At 41.2% G+C, this 21,709-nt stretch overlaps 1 protein-coding gene and 1 long non-coding RNA gene across 3 annotated transcripts; one reads left to right on the top strand and one right to left on the bottom strand.

The window, feature by feature from the left end:
• The first annotated feature begins 574 nt into the window (after positions 1 to 574).
• LOC129475155 (uncharacterized) lies at positions 575 to 17,401 on the top strand. The gene is made up of 3 exons (XR_008654765.1): positions 575 to 622; positions 6,537 to 6,622; positions 17,211 to 17,401. It is a non-coding gene; the product is annotated as an uncharacterized lncRNA (long non-coding RNA).
• TLR8 (toll like receptor 8) lies at positions 5,776 to 21,387 on the bottom strand. Of its 2 annotated transcripts, none has more exons than XM_055267157.2 (2): positions 21,308 to 21,387; positions 5,776 to 8,949 (listed from the first exon to the last, which is right to left on the bottom strand). In XM_055267157.2, exon 2 carries the CDS (start codon positions 8,941 to 8,943, stop codon positions 5,827 to 5,829), a length of 3,117 nt encoding a protein of 1,038 aa, XP_055123132.1. In that variant the 5' UTR covers positions 8,944 to 8,949; positions 21,308 to 21,387; the 3' UTR covers positions 5,776 to 5,826. The 2 variants fall into 2 exon arrangements, with proteins under 2 accessions (XP_055123132.1, XP_063491020.1); XM_063634950.1 differs by lacking the exon at positions 21,308 to 21,387 and adding an exon at positions 17,559 to 17,867.
• Between the last annotated feature and the right edge of the window lie 322 nt (positions 21,388 to 21,709).

Raw genomic sequence — 21,709 nt, 5'->3', positions numbered from 1 at the left:
TTCAACTTTCATGGAGTTCTCAGTAATTTCTTTTTTTTTTTTTTTTTTTTTTTTTTTTTTTGAGAAGGAGTCTTGCGCTCTTTCACCCAGGCTGGAGTGCAGTGGCGCGATCTTGGCTCACTGCAGGCTCCGCCCCCCCGGGTTCACGCCATTCTCCTGCCTCAGCTTCCCGCGTAGCTGGGGCTACAGGTGCCCGCCACCTCGCCCGGCTAATTTTTTGTATTTTTAATAGAGACGGGGTTTCACCGTGTTAGCCAGGATGGTCTCGATCTCCTGACCTCGTGATCCGCCGGCCTCGGCCTCCCAAAGTGCTAGGATTACAGACGTGAGCCACCGCGCCCGGCCCAGTAATTTCTAAGGAAGGAAAGCCATGGTTGTTGTTATGGGTTGAACTGCATCCCCACAAAATTACATGTTGAAGTCTTAACCCCCAGGACCTCAGAAGCTGACCTCATTTGGAAAGGAGGTTGTTGCAGATATGATTAGTCATGATGAGGTCATAGTAGGAGTAGGGTGGGTCCTTAATCCAGTATGACTTCTGTTCTTAAGAAGAGGAGAGAGACATAGAGGGAAGATGGCCATGTGACAACAGAGGCAGAGACTGGAGTCCTGCGTCTTCAAGGTAAGGAATACTGTGGATTGCTGGCAAACACCAGACGCCAAAAGAGGCAAGAAGGATCTTTCTCTATAGGTTTCAGAGGGAGCGTGGCCCTGCAGACACCTTGATTTCAGACTTTTAACTTCCAGAACTATGAGACAATAAACTTCTGTTTTTTAAGCCATGCAGTTTGTGGCAGCTCGAGGAAACTAGAGTAGTTGTCATATTTCAAAGTAACTTAGAGATCATTCAGTCCACTCTATAGATGAAGAATCATGCTCAGCGAGGTGGAGTGATTTGTCCAGAATCACTCCTTTGACCAGACCAGGCATTCCAATTCCTGTAGTTTGGGGTTCTTTACAGAAGCCAACAATCAGAGGTCAGTGCCACACAATGATCTGGCAAATCTTGATCAATTCCAAGAAAAAAGCAGAGGGTCTGGGAAAGCTGATAGAGAAGACTTCAAGAGTGTAAGTGCCAGGAGATTCAGACATGGTACAGCAATGCCAGAAAAACCACCCAAAAAAGGGGCCAGGAAGAGAAATATTGCTGTCAGTATATTCACAGAGTTGTGCAATCATCATTCCAATCAATTTTAGAACATTTGCATCACTTCAACAAGAAATCCCAGACCCCTGAATAGCCATGCCCATCTTCTCCCAATCCCTCAACCTTCTACTGCCTCAGGCAACTACTTACCTACTCTCTCTCTCTATGCATTTGCCTATTCTGAACATTTCATATCAGTGGAATTGTACAATATAGGATCTTTTGTGTCTGGCTTCTTTCACTTAGCATGATGTTTTCAAAGTTCATCGATGTTGCATCATAGTATTAGTGCTTCATTATATTTTATGGCTGAATAATATTCCATTGTATGGATAGATCACATTTTATTTATCCATTGATGAGTTGATGGATCCTGGCCATTTCTGAACTCACCTTAAGACTTAGCACATATTAGTTGTTCAAAAAGCCTTTGTCCACTAAGTATACATTTTGGATCAAAGAGGAAGATAGTTGAGGTAACCCAGGCCTGATGATTTTATATGCTTACCTAAATTGGTGATAGGAGAGGCTAGAACCTTGAGAGGTAAAAGAGATTTGCATCATTTGAGACCTATCTTTCTCAACAGAAGATGTCTGAGGATCTAATTTTAACTGAATCACAGGTTCAGTTGTTCACCCCTCGCAGAGTCCAATTAACAAGGGTGAGATGTGGTATAAAGAAAGTGACTTTTTAAACAAAATTTTATTTTTAGTTTTTGTAGATACATAGTAGATGTATATATTTAGGGGGTACACGAGATGTTTTGATACATGCAATGGGTAATCGCATCATGGAGAATGGGATATCCATCCCCTCAAGCATTTATCCTTTGAGTTACAAACAGTCCAATTACACTATTTTAGTTATTTTTTAAAAGTACAATTATTTTTTACTATAGTCACTCTGTTGTGCTATCAAATAGTAGATCTAATTCATTCTTTCAATTTTTTTGTGCCCATTAACCATCCCTACCTCCCCTAGCTTCCACTTCCCCTCCCAGCCTCTGGTAACCATCCTTCTACTCTCTATGTCCATGAGTTGAATTGTTTTGATTTTCAGATCCCACAAATAAGTGAGAGCATTTGATATTTGTCTTTCTGTGCCTGGCTTATTTCACTTAACATAATGACCTCCAGTTCCATCCATGTTGTTGCAAATGACAGGATCTCATTCTTTTTATGGCTGACTGGTACTCCATTGTGTATGTGTACCACATTTTCTTTATCCAGTCATCTGTTGATGGACACTTAGGTTGCTCCAAATCTCAGCTATTGTAAACAGTGCTGCAGCAAACATGGGAGTGCAGATATCTCTTCAATATAATTGCTTCCTTTCTTTTGGGTATATACCCAGCAGTGAGATTGCTGGGTCATATGGTAATTCGATTTTTAGTTTTTTGAGGAACCTCCAAACTGTTCTCCATCGTGGTTTACTAATTTATATTCCCACCAACAGTTTATGGAGATTCTCAGTAAAATGACGTTTATTCCAAAAATTAGCTTAGGGGGAAGAAGTATAGGCTCCTGACTTTAAGGGTACCACTTTGCTTTGGGGCAGAAAGCAGGGGCTTTTAAAGGGAGAGTTGGCATGAATGGCATGCAGGGAAGTGAGTGAGCAGGTGAGGTCTATGCAACTTGCTTTTGTGTCTTATGTACCAAGTGGTTGAGCTGGTGCCATTGCAGGCAGAACTAGGTTGCAAAGTGACCATTGTCTCAGGATATCCTCCAGGTGGGAGAGAGTTTTATTGTGGGCATGCTTTAGGTTGTAAATTGACTGCTGTCTCTTGAGGCAGTCCCCTAGTGGGAGAGATTTCTGGCTCTGGAGCTTTTAAGTAAGCATATACATAAGCTTGCCCTGTAGGGAGTGTCTGGTGAAGGGAAGATAAAGGTTACAATTGCATCTTTAAAGATCTAACTAGGGAGTGGGGAAAAGGGGAAAAGGAGGAAAGAGAAAAGAAGAAAAAAAAATTAAAAATAACTCATTCTCTTACTCTTAGAAAAATAGGGGTACTCGGTTATATAATGATAGCTAAAGTGTTAATGACTTAATTATCGGCTCCATTAGCACATAGAAATGAAGAATGTATGGATAGTTTCAAGAACTGTGGCAGTCCCAGGAGGAGCATGGAGGCTTTGGTCGGGGGGCTCTGGAAAGTCCTTCACATACCCAGAGGCTGACTGCTATGACACAGCTGCCACTTTCCAAAGCCCACTCTTCCTTCCCTTCTTTCACTTCATGAAAACATGCTACCCTGAGGCCTGGTCTTGAGAAAAATGCAGAGGAGAAGAAGACTTGTCACCAATGATCCAAGGACTCTGCACAAGTACATTTTGACACAGTGCCAACTGGTGTACATAATAGGTGCTCATTCAATTTTTATTGCTTGAACAGTGCAGAATATCTGAGTATGAATGACCTGCATTGAAAGAATGGAGATTTCCTCTGAGTGAGAGCCTCCACTTGGCAGAAAAAGGTCTGGGAGTGTGAAGGAGAATGTATCAGGGTCTGACTCCCAGGTAGCTGATAAAACTCAATCCTCACAAATTCCTCCTCCATAGAAAGGCTCTAGCTTTCCTCTAACTAAGGTGCCCTTTGCTGAGGGCAGTGGGAAGCATGTGGTTCAACTGGTAGTCCTACAATTGAGGTAGATTTTAATGCAAGGATTATAGGTGTGAGATACCACACCCGTCTGATCTTGCTTTTAGATATTTGTCCCTATACCTCAACAAGCACAAGCATAAACATCTTCATATAAACTCATCATGGTCACAAAACAGGATGCAATGTGACAAAATTAAATTGTCCTTGGCAAACTTGCACTGCTTTCCACTTTGTGTGTATTAAATAACACTACGACGCATTATTTTGGTCAGTTTCTTAGAACCACGTATTAAAAAGTAACTCATGCTGTAAGATTTAACTAAAAAGGAAAGATGGTGTATTGGAGGTTTCTCTTCTTTTCATTCTGAAGCGACTTCCTTTTCTTATGCTTGGATAATTTCTAGTTATTCTCAGGTAAATTTCATTAGATATCTCAAGATTCATACTGGATAGAGGATGCTATGGACTGATGCAGAGGAACCAAGGGGACAGTAGAAGTGGAAAGGGTTGCCAAAGTTGTTTCATTTGGGGGAATTGCACAAAGGCTACCAACAGCCAGGCATTCTGACTTTATGTCTTCTGAGTAGGGATCAAGATAGAATTTATCTATTAATAAGTATCTTAAAGTAAAAGCTTCATGAAAACTGCTTCCCCTTTGATTTCTACCAAATAGTTTTTTAAAAAGAGTTCTCAAAAAATTCAGTGTATATGGCAATTTCTTTTATATTAAAGAACAATTTCTCTACCATGTATTTATCATACACTCCTCTTGTAAAATGAAACATTTTCATTCATTTTAAGATTTACAGCAATGGCAATTAACAATATAGACCCAAAGCTTCGAATTTAGCTGCATACGTTTAAAAAAATGGTTAAGAAGTAAAAGATGCTTTAAAAGCTGTCCATCTCAGTTTTTTTTTTTTTTTTTGAGACAGAATCTCGCTCTTTTGCCCAGGCCGGAGTGCAGTGGCGCTATCTCGGCTCACTGCAAGCTCTGCCTCCCGGGTTCACGCCTTTTTCCTGCCTCAGCCCCCCGAGTAGCTGGGACTACAGGTGCCCGCCACCGTGCTTGGCTAATTTTTTTTTTGTATTTTTTTTTAGTAGAGACAGGGTTTCACCGTGTTAGCCAGGATGGTCTCCATCTCCTGACCTCGTGATCCGCCCGCCTCGGCCTCCCAAAGTGCTGGGATTATAGGCGTGAGCCACCGCGCCCGGCCTCCATCTCAGTTCTTAAATGGCATCTAAACCTTAGAAGTCAAATGTTATAGCAAATATTTGTAAAAGCAACTGTAAATAAAACCGAATGCAACCACAGCATAATATAACCATGTAGCCATGGATATATGATAAATATAAACAACAGCTTAATATTAGGACCATTAGTCACAGTGGCAAAAGTTCTTAGATATTGAAAAGAAGATGTATTATGTCAACTGCCAAGATGGTCCACAGTGATCCCTGCCTCCTGATATTCACAATCTATGATCAAGATAGCAGGCCATCCCAGGACAGCAGTCAAGGGAAAATAGTTGATGACCAAATGAGGCAATCAGAGCTCACCATCTTGGTCTTCAGCTGTTTTCCCTGGACTGAGGTGGTCACTCCCATGGAGCTGGTGGGACCTGTGGTTTACTTCTAACAAATAGAATATGGCCAAAGTGATGAGATATCGCTTTTTTGATTCGATTACAAAAGATTGTGACTTCATCTTGCTAGCAACCTCTCTTTTTTGCTAGCTCTGATGAAGCAAGCTGCCTTGTGGGAGAGGCTCACACGAGTATAGCCTTTGGCCAATAGCCCAGGAGGAATTGAATCCAGAAAACAACCACATGAGTGTGACCCCAGAGATGCCTATGTCTCTGGTGAATACCTACATTGCAGCCTCTGAGACACCCTGAGCAGAGGACCCAGTTATGCTGTGCCTGGACTCCTGACCCTCGAAAACTGTGGACTAGCAAATGTGTTGTTTTAAACCACTAAGTTTTGGGATAATTTGTTACATAGCAGTAGATAACTATGACAGAAATGTCATTCCTTTGCATCTTTATTATGGCGCGAAACCATGCCTTAACGTCAGTTAGTATTGCTTAATGGAATCAACATACATATTGTTATACCGTGAATCATTTTCAGTTAAGACCACATTTCTCAGAGTTTGCCAAAACAAGCCTTCTGCCTTCGGGTTGTCAGGCCACTGGAGGATGGAGCTCTTACAGATCCGCTGCCGAAGCCTCAAATACTGAGAATGCTGTAACACTGGCTCCAGCAGGATAAATATAATCACATCCATGTTCTCATCCATTAGCCTCTGCAAAGCCAAGTAAAAAGCTGTTTTAAAGTTCCAGCTTTTTGCATATTTTTTGGTTAAAACAAATACTGTTTTCTTGCTTTGGTTGATGCTTTGCATGAGGTTGTCAATGATGGCCAATCCTGGGTCCCAATCCCTCTCCTCTAGACAAAGGAGAACGTTTTTGTCTCGGCTCTCTTCAAGGTGGTAGCGCAGCTCATTTATCACCCAGTCAGTAACAGAGGCATCTTTGGTGTCATAAGAAATGTAAGCATCATAGAAAGTTTGGGATGTGGAAAGAGACCTGTAGCCTTTTACCTTAGCTAAACACACATTATATATAAACCAAACATCCCAGTAAAACAAATGGTGAGCCAGGGCAGCCAACATAACCATGGTTGTGATAAAGAACGTGAAGAAAAATAATATCACTGCAGTGACATCTGAAACACAAGTTGTTAGCTCCAGACTCACAATACTCTTCCCTCTTTGATCCCCAGGACTGGCACAAATGACATCTACCAGTCTGGGAATTCTGACGTTCAGATGTTCATCCATCCATCTTCGGAAATCTCCAATGTCACAGGTGCATTCAAAGGGGTTTCCGTGTAGTTCCAACTTAAATAATTTGGTGGTGGTCTTAGTTTCAAGTGTGGATTTGTTGATTGTTTTTAGCAGATTGGAACTTAAATCGAGGTGCACCAGACTACTGACTTCAGAAAGAAAGCCAGAGGGTAGGCGGGAAATCCTGTTATGACTCAGCAGCAGTGTCCGAAGGGAAGATGTAAAGTCAGATAGGCTATCAGTTAAAAAGAATAGTTTATTTCCACGTAAGTCAAGCAAGTCGAGACGAGGAAACTGCTGGAGTAATGTCCAGTTGAAAAACTTTAACATATTATCATTTATATGTAGTTCAGTGAGACTCGCTGGCAAATTAAGGAATGCTTCATTTGGGATGTGCTTGAGCCTATTAAGGGATAAATCCAGACGTGTCAGATTCGTGAGGCCTTTGAAAATGGAGATATACCTGTTATCATCATCATTCCACAAAATGTCAAGGCGGTTGCCACTGAAAACTAATTCTACCAGGGACTTGCTTTCCAGGTTATACTTATCTGTTAAAGTATAAATGTTGTTGTGGCTCAAGTTTAAAACTTTTAGATTTGTAAAATTTTGAATAAATTCTAGATGATGTGTTACCCCTGCTATTCTGAAATAGTGTGAATTATAGCTGAGATCTAGAACTTCCAAGTCGGACAATTCAGTAAGAGCACTAGCATTATCAAAGTCTAGTCTATTGTTTGTCAAATCCAAATATTTGACGTGAGGAATGGCTGAAAATTCAGTTCCACTTAACACTTGAGCATTGCTATTTGCAGACAGATTTAAACAGGCAATGTCTGGAAGATTTTCAAATTGGTTTGGCCCAATGAAGAAAATACTGTTGAGGCTTAAATCTAAGGCTTTTCCATAAGCAGCACATTGTGGCTTTATTAAAGGACGGGTGAAATGGTAAAAGTTCGAATGTGGGTCAAACTCAAAATCTGTTGATCGTCGTTTCAGGATATGACGTTGAAAAGAGGAACTATTTGCATAACTCTGCCTGGTATCTTTTACCAGTGGTGATATTCTGTTTTCTGACAAGTAAATGATTTCCAGATTGGAGAAATTTTGGAAAAGTTTGAAATCGATTTGCTTAATAAAATTAATACCCAAGTTGATAGTTGATAAGTTTGGAAGCTGCATCAGGGGCTGGAAATCTTGTTCTCTGAGTTCCTGGAACACATAACCTCTTAAATGCAATGCCCGTAGAGACAAAAGTTTAGAGAAGTTTTTGGAAATATTAATATGCTGCGGATAACTCCCCTTTATATAGTTAAAAGACAAGTCAAGTATTTCTAAGCGGGGCAGCATCGTTAAAAATGCCCCAGAGGCTATTTCTCCCACTAAATAGTTGAATTCAAGATCCAGCACCTTCAGATGAGGCATATTTTTAAACCAGGCAGCATTAATCTTCCTGAGGGAAGTGCTAGAGAGGTTTAGGTATCGAAGTTGGGTCAAGTTTTGAAAAGCAAAACGATCTATATTAATTGAAGCACCACCATCACAAGGCACGCATGGAAATGGGGCATTGAAGCACCTCGGACAGTTCCCACTTAAATCTAGTAATGTTAAATTTATCAATCCCTTGAAATCTTCTTCACCAACGTATTTGATCTGGGTGTTGCTCAGATAAAGTTTGCGTAGGGAGCTTGGCAGTTTGGGTGGCACATGTGAGAGAGAATTGAAAGACAGTGATAGCAACTCCAAATTTGTCAGCGTTTCAAATACTCCATCTTCTATGTTAGTTTTCTCGCAAACTTTGTTAAAATAGCAGTTCCAGGCCAAATAGAGATTTTTCAAGTTTATAAGTCTTGAGATGCCCTCTTTAGTTATGTTGTATATATTGTTTTGAATTAGACTAAGTTCTGTCAAAGACTCTGGCAAACCAGAGGGTATTTGGGGTAACTGGTTGTCTTCAAGCAGTAACTCCCTTAGGTTTTTTAGGTTGAGGAATGCCCCGTCTGTGATATTCAAGCCATTTGATTGTATACCAGGATTTCCGTTCTGGTGCTGTACATTGGGGTTGTGGTTTAGATTGATTTTAGTGAGATTTTGCAGCCCTTGAAATGATTCATTCGTTATATGTGTGATGAAATTATCAGACAGGTCTAGTTCTGTCACATATTTGCCCACCGTTTGGGGAACTTCCTGTAGTCGACGATTGCTGCACTCTGCAATAACTGAGTCATTTTGGTTTTTCTCATCACAAGGATAGCTTCTATAAAAATTTTCTTCAGTGCATAACTCACAGGAACCAGATATTAGCAGGAAAAGGCAGGTCAGCATTGACGACTGAAGGAACATGTTTTCCTAAGGAAAATCAAAAGTGCAAGCACAGTATTAGAGTAGCAGTATTTGCCAGGTGTTTTGTAAATAAATTAGCAGTGCTGCACCATACTTATATGAATTTTAATGTGTGCATTCACTTAACAATTAAATAAATTGCATCAGATTAGGTCCAGAATGATTTTACTTTTTTACTATGTTCAGCTTCATGGTGCTAAAAGAAGTTGAAGATGGGCTGGGTGTGGTGGCTCACACCTGTAATCCCAACATTTTGGGAGGCCGAGGTGGAAAGATGGTTTGAGCCCAGGAGTTTGAGACTAGACTGGGCAGCATAGGGAGACTCTGACTCTACAAAAAATTAAAAAATCAGCCGGGCGTAGTGGTGCATGCCTGTAGTCCCAACTACTTGGGAGGCTGAAATGGGAGGATGGCTTGAGCCCCTGAGGTCGAGGCTGAAGTGAGCCATGATTGTGCCACTGCACTCCATCCTGGATGGCAGGGTGAGACCCTGTCTCAGAAACAACAACAAAAAAAGGAAGTTGAAGATGAAGCTATCTGAGATGATGATGATGAGAAGACCTGGGAAGCTTCTGCAGAGGCCATTAATCAAGATACTCCACCATCATAATGAGTCTAAGCTGATCCACAGCTTTGGTTTATAGTAAGTCTATAGCTTTGCAAGCTATATATTTATAGCACCAACCTACTGACATGACACTTGATGAAACTTTGGCCAGCCCCCAAGGAGAGTTCAGATGCAACTTCTAATATGATATCATCCTAGATCTTCTAGGCAGTCATCTTTACCTTATTTATACAACTATATCTCTCTTACTGGTATTTCCCACAATTGTTCTATACTTCTATGGTGACATATATTATGTTTTCTTCTTGCATGACTGGAAAGTGGGCACCTTATGTTGATAATAATAACAAACAAAATGTCAGGTATTGTGCTAAGTGCTTCATAAACATTTCATCACCCACATTAATGCTCATAAGAACATGATGCAGTAGGTCCTATTATTATGTATAATTTGCAGATGAAAAAACAAACTCAGAGACTTAAGTACCTTTTTGAAGGATGGTATGTTGTAGCACTGGGACTTGAGCCAATCTGATTCCAAAATCATATTTTTAACAACTAAGCCATCATGCTACACAATCTCCTTTTGAAATCCTTGTGCCTAAACAGTGCCTCAAATGTAAACAGCACTCAAAAAATTGTTTGTGGAATAATTACTACTCATATGTTCCCTATCACATGAACATTAGCATTAATAGCTATTTGCTTGCTAATTTTGAAACTTCTCTAGGGAAGACACATGGTGCTTTATATTTTTATGCGCCCTCAGTAACACAGGAGAGTGCCTCACTTTCTGTAACTGTTTCTTAATAAATAGAGAGCTGAATATATCACTTTTGGTAACCATACAATGCAATAAACAGATTAATGTGATAGGTTTGATCAAGGGTTGTAATTAAGAGAACTCTCAAAAATCATCTTTCACTGAACACAGAAACCAGCCTAGATTTTTCGCTAAAGCCCAACTCATGTCTTTATTATGGGTTAAACCAGATAAGTGGCTTTTTTAAAATTCTCCTAAAATTTAGGGCCGGTGAACTAACACCTTTATATGTCACACCCTCACTATGTTATAAAAAATTTTTATGTGGACATTGATTATTCTGAGGCTCAATAATTATTGCACATTTGTAACAGCCAAGGACAAGCCAGCTCCTTTTGAGATGGAAATTAAAGTGGAGCAGAACTCCCAGACATGTTCAGTTGCTAGTAGTTATTTTCAAATGCAACACTATCGTGATGTTGCTGCTTAATGTTCAACTTGCACTAAAACAAGGCTCTACTATACCTGGTGTGGTAGGCAGAATTTTAAGATGACCCCCATGAATTTTGTCCCGGGTATTACTGCTGTGATGACATTATATTATATGGCATATGGGAATTTATCTGGATGGGCTTAATCTAATCATACAAGCGTTTGAAGGCGAAACGTTTTGTCTGGTTATCGGCAGAAGGAAAAGTCAGAGGGGTAGGATGCATGAGAAGAATTGGATGCACTATTTCTGGCATGAAGAGGTTAGGGGCCCCACAACAAAGAATGCAGGCAGCCTGTGGAAGCTGAGAGTGGCTCTCTGCAGGCAGCTAGCAAGGAAATGAGGTTTTCGGGGTGGTGGTGGGGTGGTGAGACGAACAACAACTGCAAGGAACTGAAATCACCTGACAATCTGGATGAACCTGGAAACAAATTTTTACTCAGATCCTCCAGATGAGAGCGCAGTTTGGCTTTATGAGACTTGGAATGGAGAACTCAGGCAAACCTGCCCAGATTCTAACTTACAGAAATTAAGGCCAATCAATGGGCATTCTTTGAAGCCTCTACATTTGGGAGCGATTTGTTCTGCAGTAATAGAAAACTAGACGCTATGGATTCTAAGATGATTTATGGCTTGAAAACATGGAGCTCCTGCAGAGGCAGCCACAGGCCTCCAGGCTTCACATCTTACTGGGAGACACAGGCACACCAAAGGAAGGGGCAACGGGGCTCAGACATGCAAGGCACTTTGGGGAAGACGCCACAGGCAATGCTATATTTGTTCAGGCACCTGAGCAGATCTCAGCCTGTGTGATTTCCAAGTCCCAACATTGCTAGATTTCAAAGTCACTTTCCGGACTCATCCCTGCCTTGATTAGCTAGTGGGTAGCCTGGGAAGTCTGTTTGATTACACTCACAATATATGAATTGGCTCCCAGTCTCATGGGTACAACAGATATGACTTAAACACAACATTACAAGGTTTACACTGTGATAAAAAAGAAGTGCATGACACTGTAAGAGCCTAACCAGAGGGGACTTTGGCCTGGTCATGGCAACTGGGGAAGACTTCTATAAAGAAGTGGAACCTAGGCCGAGGTGGGCCGATCACCTGAGGTCGGGAGTTCGAGACCAGCCTGGCCAACAAGGAGAAACACTGTCTCTACTAAAAATACAAAATTAGCTGGGTGTGGTGGTGCATGCCTGTAATCCCAGCTACTCAGGAGGCTGAGGCAGGAGAATCGCTTGAACCCAGGAGGCAGAGGTTGTGGTGAGCCAGGATCACACCACTGCACTCCAGCCTGGGCAACAAGAGTGAAACTCCGTCTCAAAAAGAAAAAGAAAAAAAAAAAAAGAAGTGAAACCTGACCTGCAATCCTAAGGTTGAGTAGGCATGTGTAAGGCACGACCAAGATGTCAAAGGAATTTTTCAGGAAAAGGGAGCAGCATGTGCAAAGGCCCTGTGTCTATTCCCGTGAGTTTCCCAGGCTGTACCTCCAGAGAAGCCCTGGGACAGGAATTCAGAGAGATATGGTGTGGGTCTAAGACAAGGCACATCAGCTTTCATGTTTGCCATGGTAGGACTGCTTGCCGTGGTAGGACTGCTTGCCACAATGGGGCCCAGTGGACTGGAATGGCACAGAGGAAGTGGCTAATGGAGATGTCGTTGAGGTTCTCAGTATCTCCATGTCACTATGTTCAGTGGACATTTTTCAGTCCTCATCTTACTAAGCACATAAGTTTAAGAGACTGAGAGAAAGCCAGGGACTTGAGTAAAGACCAGAGTGGGCCAGCACAGTGGCTGACGCCTGTAATCCCAGCAGTTTGGGAAGCTGAGGCAGGTGGATCACTGGAGCTCAGGAGTTGGACACAAGACTGGGCCATGTGGCGAGATCCCATCTCTACAAAAAATACAAAAACAAATAGCAGGGCATGGTGGCGCATGCTTGTGGTCCCAGCTACTTGGGAGGCTGAGACTGGAGGATCGCCTGAGCCTGGGAGGTGGAGGCTGCAGTGAGCCATGATTGCGCACTGCACTCTAGCATGGCGGACAGAGACCACCCGTCTCAAAAAAGGAAAAAAAGACCAGAGTAGGTTTAAAAAATATTAATTAAATTGACAACTAAAAAGTGTATGCATTTATGATGTACAACATGATGTTTTGAAATATGTATACATATAGAATGCCTCAGTCAAGCTAATTCACATATGCATTACCTCATACACTTATCATTTTTTGGTCGTGAGAACACTTAAAATGGACTCTCTTAGTGATTTTCAAGTGTATAATATGTCGTTATTAACTATAGTCACCATATTGCACAATAGAGCTCTTCAATAGAACTTTTTCCTCCTGCCTAACTGAAATTTTGTGTCCTATGACCAACATCTCCCCAATCTCTTCATCTGAGAAGTGATGCGAGCCTTTGAAGGTTTTTAAGCAGGGTGGCACCATGCTTAGATTGATTCTACAGTGTTCACTGGCAAGAGGGCACAGAACTTCAGTCATGAGATGATGGGAGTTTGAACTTAGGGTGGTGGCAATAGAGATAGAAAAAATGCGTTCAAGAGATATTTGGGAGGTACATTTGAGAGACATAGCAATGGATGAATAAAGGGAGGTAGAGGTTGTGACGGAGAGGGATGCAATCAGAGTGACTTCTAGGTTCCTGGTCTGTGCACCTGGAGGGATGGGCGTCATTCACTGAGCGGGAAGATTGTTTAGGGTAGGGCTACTAGTAATTAAATTTGACAGGTTTGCTTTTGAGTTGAGTTTGTGATATTCAAGTAGAGATGTCCAGTAGGCAGCTGCGTATGTGGGTCTGAAGCTCAGAGGAGAGTTCTGACAGAGGAATGAATTTGGGATTCATGACAATTGAAGCCATGGGTATGAATGAGATCACTCAGGGCAGTGTAAGGCATAAAGGATCTTCCACACTTCAGTTTTAGGAACAATTTTCTCATCTTTTTCCTAGTAATTTTTTATGATTTCATTTTCTTATCCCACTGGAATTGTTTAGGTATAAAATGTGAGGTGTAGACCCATATTTTTTTTTTCTAAATGGAGACCCATTTACCCTAACGTTATTAATTGGATGATCTTTTGCTCACTGATTTTATAGGCTTCCTGTATCACTAACTCTTCTGTTATTTGGATCTATTTCTAGGCTTTCTGCTCTGTTTCATCAATATGTTAGTATTTAATACACACTTGGTATAAATATGTAATAGGTATATGCATTAATGAAAAGACAAATAACCCAATAGAAAAATTGAAAAAATATATTAACAGTTCACATAAAAAGGTAACATAAATTGCTCTTAAAGCATAGGAAAAGATACTCAACCTCACTCAAAAATTACACTGTCATACCATTTTTCACTGATTCTATTAGGCAGTTGAGGATATGGGGAAACAAATACTCTTAAATTTTGCTGGTAGGAATCTAAATTAACACCACCTCTAAGATGGAGGGTAATGTGTAATATCTATCACAATTGGAAACATATACTTGGAGTCAGCAATTTCAATTCTAGAAGTAGATCCTAAAGACACACCCTCATATATGCAAATGTCTGTATACAAGGATGTTCATTGCAAGGGCTGTTAGCAATAGCAAAAGGCCGGAAATAATCTAAATGCCTGTGAGTAGTAGTCTGGGTAAATAAATGATGTTATGTTCACACAATGAAATACCATGTGGCAATTAAACGGATAAGGCAATTCTATATTCATTCATTCATTAAATATTTATTAGGCAGATATTTTATTTCAGGAACTGTATTTGAGTTGCAGATAAAACAATGAACAAACCAGGCTAAAATACTTGCCCATTTTGAAAGATAGAATGTTAGATGGTGGAAAGTATTGTGGAGAAAAATATAACTGGGAAGGGAAATGGTTATGTAGAATGTCCCTGGATGGGGACTTATCTGATGCTTTTGTTATGATTAGACCGAGCTGATGGGTCTAGGGGAGGAAGATCACAGAAGTGCAAGGCCATTCTAGCCATATCATATGAAGGGTGCATGCTATCAACACGACTTTCACTATTTATGTGTACCTTGATCATCTGACTGAGGTAGTGTTTGTCAGGTCCTTATTACAATTTTTAACTACAGATTAACACAAATTATTTTTTTCAAAAGGCCCAAGGAGAATATGTCAGGGCAAGGCCAGATTCCAGACCATTCCCTTTGCATGCTAAACAAAACACTGTTAGTTGGTAACTCATGTTTAGGTGGACACTTGGGTGGGTCCAGAGGGCCGGATCCATCTTGTGTGGCCTCACTAGCCTGGAGGTAAGGCCTCAACATCCGATTTCAAATCCAATTCTATTTCATACAAGGCAGAGAACAATTGAGGGGGAAATCCTCTAGGGGCCGCTAGAGACCAAAACTGGAGTCTTTTGAGCTCTGCTCTGTTCTTTCTGGATGAAAATAGCCTCCGGGAGGGTCTAAAGCAGCTTAAAGCAAATTATGGGCCATGAAAATGGCCAGAACATTCCAAAAGACATTTTTTAGTTAAGAGTTTGAGGTTTGTAATGCTGCCCTCCCAAAAAAGTACTGAAGTAAGAAACATGAGTCGACAAATTCCAAATAACCTGATTTTGAAAAGTACATAAATGGGAAGGGCAAGAAATGGTGAGCAGGTTGCTTGCAGAGAAGTTGGGGAGACTCTCATTGCTCCACCTTCTATATTCCGTGCAGGACTGCACAGAGTTTGAATGGATTGCTAATGCTCACTGTGCAGGGTGCTCTGCTCAAGTCCATAGGAGTGCTGTGTGACCATGCCAGGCATGGGGCAACCCCAGCTCCCAGCAGCCACTGATCTCAGAAGACAGAGCAGAGACCAAAGGCCCAGCAAGAGCTGCACCTTCTGAGCCAAGTTCTTCCTTTCAGCCACACCCATGCCTCTGACTACCAAAAGTTGTGGCTCCAAAAGGGTATCAAAGGGCATCTTGTCCCAGATGAAGTGAGGATACTAACGAGAAGTCACCCTCATTACAGCAGAACCAATCAATAGAAACAATCCAGCCTGGCAGAAGAGAAATATGCAAATAAAATAGAGAAACAGCAACTCTACAATAACTTAGAGAAATGGCAATTCTGCAAATAAAATAGAGGGAAAAAAAATACCACTATGCAAATAGAAAGAGAGAGAGAGAAAGAAAGAGAGAGTGAGAGAGCACAACCAACTTCTGGTGGTTGAACCTAACAATCGGGTGCTCCCATTAAAGCCATGGTAAAAGAATAGAATCCTATAAGATCAAAGAAAGTGTAGGAGGAGACAACAGCTGACAAGAATTGTCTACAAAGTTTAGGAAAATGGAAAGGAGGTGGATGAACAATAGATGGGGCAGAGCAAAGCAGAGAAGGCTGAAGCCTACAGCCCTGTGCCTTCTGTGCTGAAAGAGAAGTCCACCCTTGATGTCAACAGCTGATGGTATAATGGGGCTCAGGCCAGGCCCCAGGGACCAGTTAAGATAAGGAAGAGACGCTTACTAGAAATAAGATAAGTATTAGATTGGGCGCTGATGAAGTGAAGAACCTGGATTGAGTAGAAGTGGCAGAATAGAGAATCAAAAAAGGGCAGTGTTTAGGTTGAATTGTGTCCCCTAATAGATAACTTGAAGTTCTAACCCCTGGTACCCGTGAATACAACCTTATTTGAACTTTGCCGATGTCATCAAGTTAAAATGGGATGCTACTGAATTAAGGTGGGCCCTGATCCAATAACTGGTCTCCTTATAAGAAAAGGGGAATTTGGAAATAGACACACAGGAAAGAAGGCCACCCACATGAGGAGAGAGGTGAAGGCTAGAGAGATGCAGCGGCAAGCCAGAGAACATCAAGAATTGCTAGCTACCACCAGAAGCTGGGAGAGGGGCATGAAACAGATTTTCCCTTTAGCCCCTTAAGAAGGAACCAACCCTGCCAACAACACATTGATTTCTGACTTGTGGTTTCCAGAACTGTGAGAGAATATATTTCTGCTGTTTTGATCCACCAAGTTTGTGGTACTTTGTTTCAGCAGTTCTGGGAAACGAATCAAGTAAGAACAGAGAACAGGTAAATGACAGTTGTTCTGTGAAATCCTCTGCTGAGACAAGTTCAAGCAGCCAGAAAAAAGGCCTTTGCCTGGCATGCCCTTGAGCTTGCTGCAATGAACACCCTGATGAGGATGACTGGGTCTTTGTGGTCCAGATCTTTCACTGGGGTTGTCTTGGAGCACCCAGTGAAAACCAAAACCCACTTCTTTAAAGAAAACGTATGAATCATGAAAAAAAAAAAAAAGAAAAAAAAATCTGCCCAACTTCTCCTCTCCCTGCCAAATACAGTTATTGTTAATGAGGAAGCAATTTCACAACAGTTTTTCTATTTTCCATGCACCATTTGTTCTTTGGTTAGGTCCACAGTACATAACCTGCCAATTTTCTTCTGCAGATTTTGAAGGAAACAGACAGCACAACAACAACAACCTCTCTCGGTCCTCACCCAAATCTTTCTTCTGAAATTGGAAGCTGATGGCCACCAAACACATTTTTAAAAGACCAGCGCAGTTTGAAGAACAGCTCAGAAAGTCTGCCTTCGCTGAAAACTCATTCCCTGGGAGTTGCAATGAGCAGACAGGCCACACCCAGAATTTGCCTGAAGGGGAGGCCTGCAGCCAGGGCGGAGACCAGATGTGAGGGCACGCTGCCATGTGAGACTAAAATAAATTCCACGTAATGTGCAGTGCAGGTGGTCTGGGAGGGGCGTAAAGCTGTCTTCCTGGAATTAACAGCTTTTTACCTTTTTAGTCTCCTTTCCCAGGCTGCAGGAGCTATTTTGCAAAGATGCTCCTTCATTCTCCCTTTCAAAGGCTTCCTTCAAGCTCTCCTGGGATGGGTCTTGCCGATGTTCCCTAACACTGAAGTGTCAAGAGAACGTATTGATTATAACATGTAATTAATCTCCTCAATTGAATGACTTAGCTGCTTCAGCACAATGTTTGGATTCAACCAGAGCTGAATTTTTGCCAGACTGGAAATAGTTCTAATTTTTGATGGATTCTGATTCATTCGCAGTTAACAATGTTGACCACTGATACGTGATGAAAGGAAATTAAGAAATGGTTATGCAGGTAGGATTTGTCACTTTAGATGAAATTTACAATTAATAATAGATACTTTATTTTACCCATCCCAAATTCAATGGATTCACTAACAGGTTTGGAAGACAAAAGAAAACATGACCACATTAAGTGCACTTATCAGTAAAGAGATGGATCCTGACTTAACATACACAAAAATATGAAAAACTATGTTATTGGATGCTGGGAAATAGGGTAGGGAGCATTTGTTTAATCCTCAAAAAAAAAAAAAAAACAAACCCAAATCAATGAAGTCCATGAGGCCCCTGCTTTACAGACATGGGACCTGAGGCTCAGAGAGATGAATGTTTTCAAGGTAGGTGGTAGAGTTGAAAGTGACCCTAGATTTACCTGAGTAGTTAACGAATTAGGAGGGCTGAAGCCAAGGGGCTAGTTGGCCATGATCTGGTTTCAATGATCAGCAGAGACCTGACAGTCCTATGTGGAACCTCCAAGACTCAAATGCTGGTGGCGGATTTTCCGTGTTCCCTTTCTGCACTGAGCAGGCTACCACAGAGAACTTCCAGATTATTTGTCATTCCTTAGAACCACAGGAAGTCTACTGATTTTAGACATACACACCAACTAGCAGCTCTTCGTAACTTTCTGCAAAATCAACACAGCCTGTATCTGCTGATGCCAATCCAGAACCACAGGTTATGCATTTAAATTACTGTGTCTTATAGCAGGGGTGTCCAATCTTTCGGCTTCTCTGGGCCACACTGGAAGAAGAAGAATTGTCTTGGGCCACACATAAAATACACTAACACTAACAATAGCTGATGGGCTAAAAAAAAAACAAAAAAAAAAACGCGTAATATTTTCAGAAAGTTTATGAATTTGTCTCGGGCTGCATTCAAAGCTGTCCTCGGCCACATGCAGCCCGCAGGCCGAAGGTTGGACAGGCTTGTCTTATGGTCTTGAGTAGTCATAAATTGGGGCTACTAATTTAAAAATAACAAATCCCTCAACCCCATTTAATAACCCAGTTGAACTCAGAGATGTTGCATTGGAATGATGTTCCCCTCAATGGATCCTGGAGGCGACACTATGATGCACTTACAAATAATGTCCAACTGCGTTTCAAAGACTAACCGTGGGTAATGACATCCTTCCCTGTGAAACACACCCTAATATTCTGTAAGTCTGGTGTCTTCCATAAGACTGCTCTCTCTTTCATAAACTCTGAGGTTCTTAGATTATTATAATGAAAGGATGAGAAGCAGTGATTGAAAGAGGAGAATGAACTCCATCAGCTTCCCTCACTCTTATCTGCAGTCTCAGCTTTTCAGAGAAAGTATACTTAGAACTTCTATTTTGCTTTCTAAAATCAAACCAAGGTGGCTAGTAAATATATTTCAGCTCTTCCTGGAGCATTTCTAGCCACCTAAAAAAAGGGACTGTGCTTTTTAACAAAAGGACCAAAAAACTGTTGATGTTCTGAGGCACTGATTCTTAACTTTGGCTGCACAGTAGAGATACTTAGGAATTCTAAAAGCTACAAATGCCAAGCCCCATATCCAGAGATTTTGGTTTCATTGATCTGGGGTTCAGTCTGGGCAGCAGGAGTTTTGACAGCTCCCGCTCTGATATGAGTCCATTGCCAAGGCTAACCACCTCTGCCTTTAGGCAGGAGGTCAGCCGGGTCCTTGACCTCCATTGGCCACCAGTGGGAGCAAAGTGGCCATTTTTTGCAAGTTTAATTTGATTTTATTATTACTCTATCTACCAGTCTGTTGTTGTTGTTTTGAAACAGAGTCTCACTCTGTTGCCCAGGCTGGAGTGCAATGGTGTGATCTTTGCTCACTGCAACCTCCACCTCCTGGGTTCAAGTTATTCTCCTGCCTCAGCCTCCTGAGTAGCTGGGACTACAGGTGTGCACCACCACACCTGGCTAATTTTTGTATTTTTAGTAGAGACGAGGTTTTGCCGTGTTGACCGGGCTGGTCTCTACCTACTGACCTCAAGTGATCCGCCCACCTCGGCTTCCCAAAGTGCTGGGATTATAGGCATGAGCCACCAGGCCCCGGCTATTTACCACATTCTTGTAGTACAATTATACTGGCTATCACAGCAGCTTACAAATATCAAGTAGAAATTGGATAATTTCAACTGCAATCCCGTATGTGTCATTGGCCCAGTTGACCGAATTCCATATGGGCCACCTACAGTCATTTTGTAAAGCATCGTAAAATTTTAGTGCAGAATTGATTTACCTTCAAGATCCATAATGAACATTAGGTGGGTATAAAAATTAACTTCAGGCCAGGCGCGATGGCTCATGCCTGTAATCCCAGCACTTTGGGAGGCTGAGACAGGCGGATCACCTGAGGTCAGGAGTTCGAGACCAGCCTGGCCAACATGGAGAAAGCCCATCTCTACTAAAAATACAAAAATTAGCCAGGCGTGGTGGCACACACCTGTAGTCCCAGCTACTTGGGAGGTTGAGGCAGGAGAATCGCTTGAACCCGGGAGGCGGAGGTTGCAGTGAGCTGAGATCGTGCCACTGCACTCCAACCTGGGTGACAGAGCGAGACTCCATCTCAAAAAAACAAAACACAAAACAAAACAAAACAAAAAACCCATTAACTTAAAAAGACTTAAATGCACTTTAAATTGTCAAAATTAACTCCAAGGACTTTAGGGAAAAATATATAGTACATTTTGGATGAGACTGTCTTGAAATCAGACTTTTCAATTGTTCTTAAACCTCATTGAATTTTCTAGAAAATGTATCATTTAAAAAGAAGTGTAAAGTTCGTTTTTAGTCTGACAGTTCTTGACAATAACAAAAACGGACCACCTGCTATGTCTAGACAGTGTAAAGTAATAATTACAGAAATTGTAGCATGTTATTAGGTTGGTGGAAAAGTAATCACAGTTTTTTGTACCAACCTAATTATTTAAAACTCTGACCAAGAAAAGTAGCAATTAATGTTGAACTTTAAGCTTCCAACAGTAGGTTAAGCTCAGGCTTCACTAGGCTCTAGCAATTGACCTATGTATGTGAAGGAAGAGAGTTTGTCCTTTTCTACAGAAATAGCAAAGGAAAAATATTTCCCTCACCTTCTCTTCCAACCCCGTTGTTCTGGAAGAGGATATTGTCTCTGGTAGGGCCAGTAAGTAATATTTCCAGTTCAATTTCTAACTTGAAATTTTCTTATTTTCCTGTTCAAATTAATAAGATCATCACTGCATTTGATTTTCAAAATTTACTCTCTAATTCCTTTATACTAACGTGTGCACAAATTAAAGATCATAGCAAGCCACTTTACCTGCTTTAATTTTTATCCTTATTTGCCCATTTATTACTTTCTTGGCTCACACCATTTGCTGCCAACCCAGATTTCTGGGTCAGAAACCCCATATTCTGTTGGAAAGCTTTGCTAAAGAAATAGAAGTGGCTTACCACGTTTCTGTTGTTCTAATTTTTCATTCTGTAACTTGCAGCAGTGCAGAATGGTACCCTCTATGCAGGAGGTGGCCGAGAAGAGAAACTGGCTAACTTCCTGAAATGGGTCTGTTTACCGTCAGCAGAACCTAGCGTGTGTTTTACAGAAGTTTACATGAAAAGAAGGGAACTTGTGATTTCTTAGCTGTTGCCAAATCATTAATTGACTGTGCTTTAAAACTTTGAAACTGAAGTTGTGGGAAAAAGTCATTTATAAAATGATTTAAATGCAACCGAAATCAGACACATACAGCGTATTTTTTGTTAGTTTTTGTGTATTTGTGTGTACAGGGGAGAAAAAGGGAACATTATTCCATTCACTAAGAAAACCTCAGTGTATTCTTTTTTAAAAAAGTTACC

The sequence above is a fragment of the Symphalangus syndactylus genome, chromosome X (assembly GCF_028878055.3).
Source record: "Symphalangus syndactylus isolate Jambi chromosome X, NHGRI_mSymSyn1-v2.1_pri, whole genome shotgun sequence".
In the NCBI taxonomy this organism is placed as follows: Eukaryota; Metazoa; Chordata; class Mammalia; order Primates; family Hylobatidae; genus Symphalangus; species Symphalangus syndactylus.
This window is presented reverse-complemented; position numbering and strand designations above follow the sequence as displayed.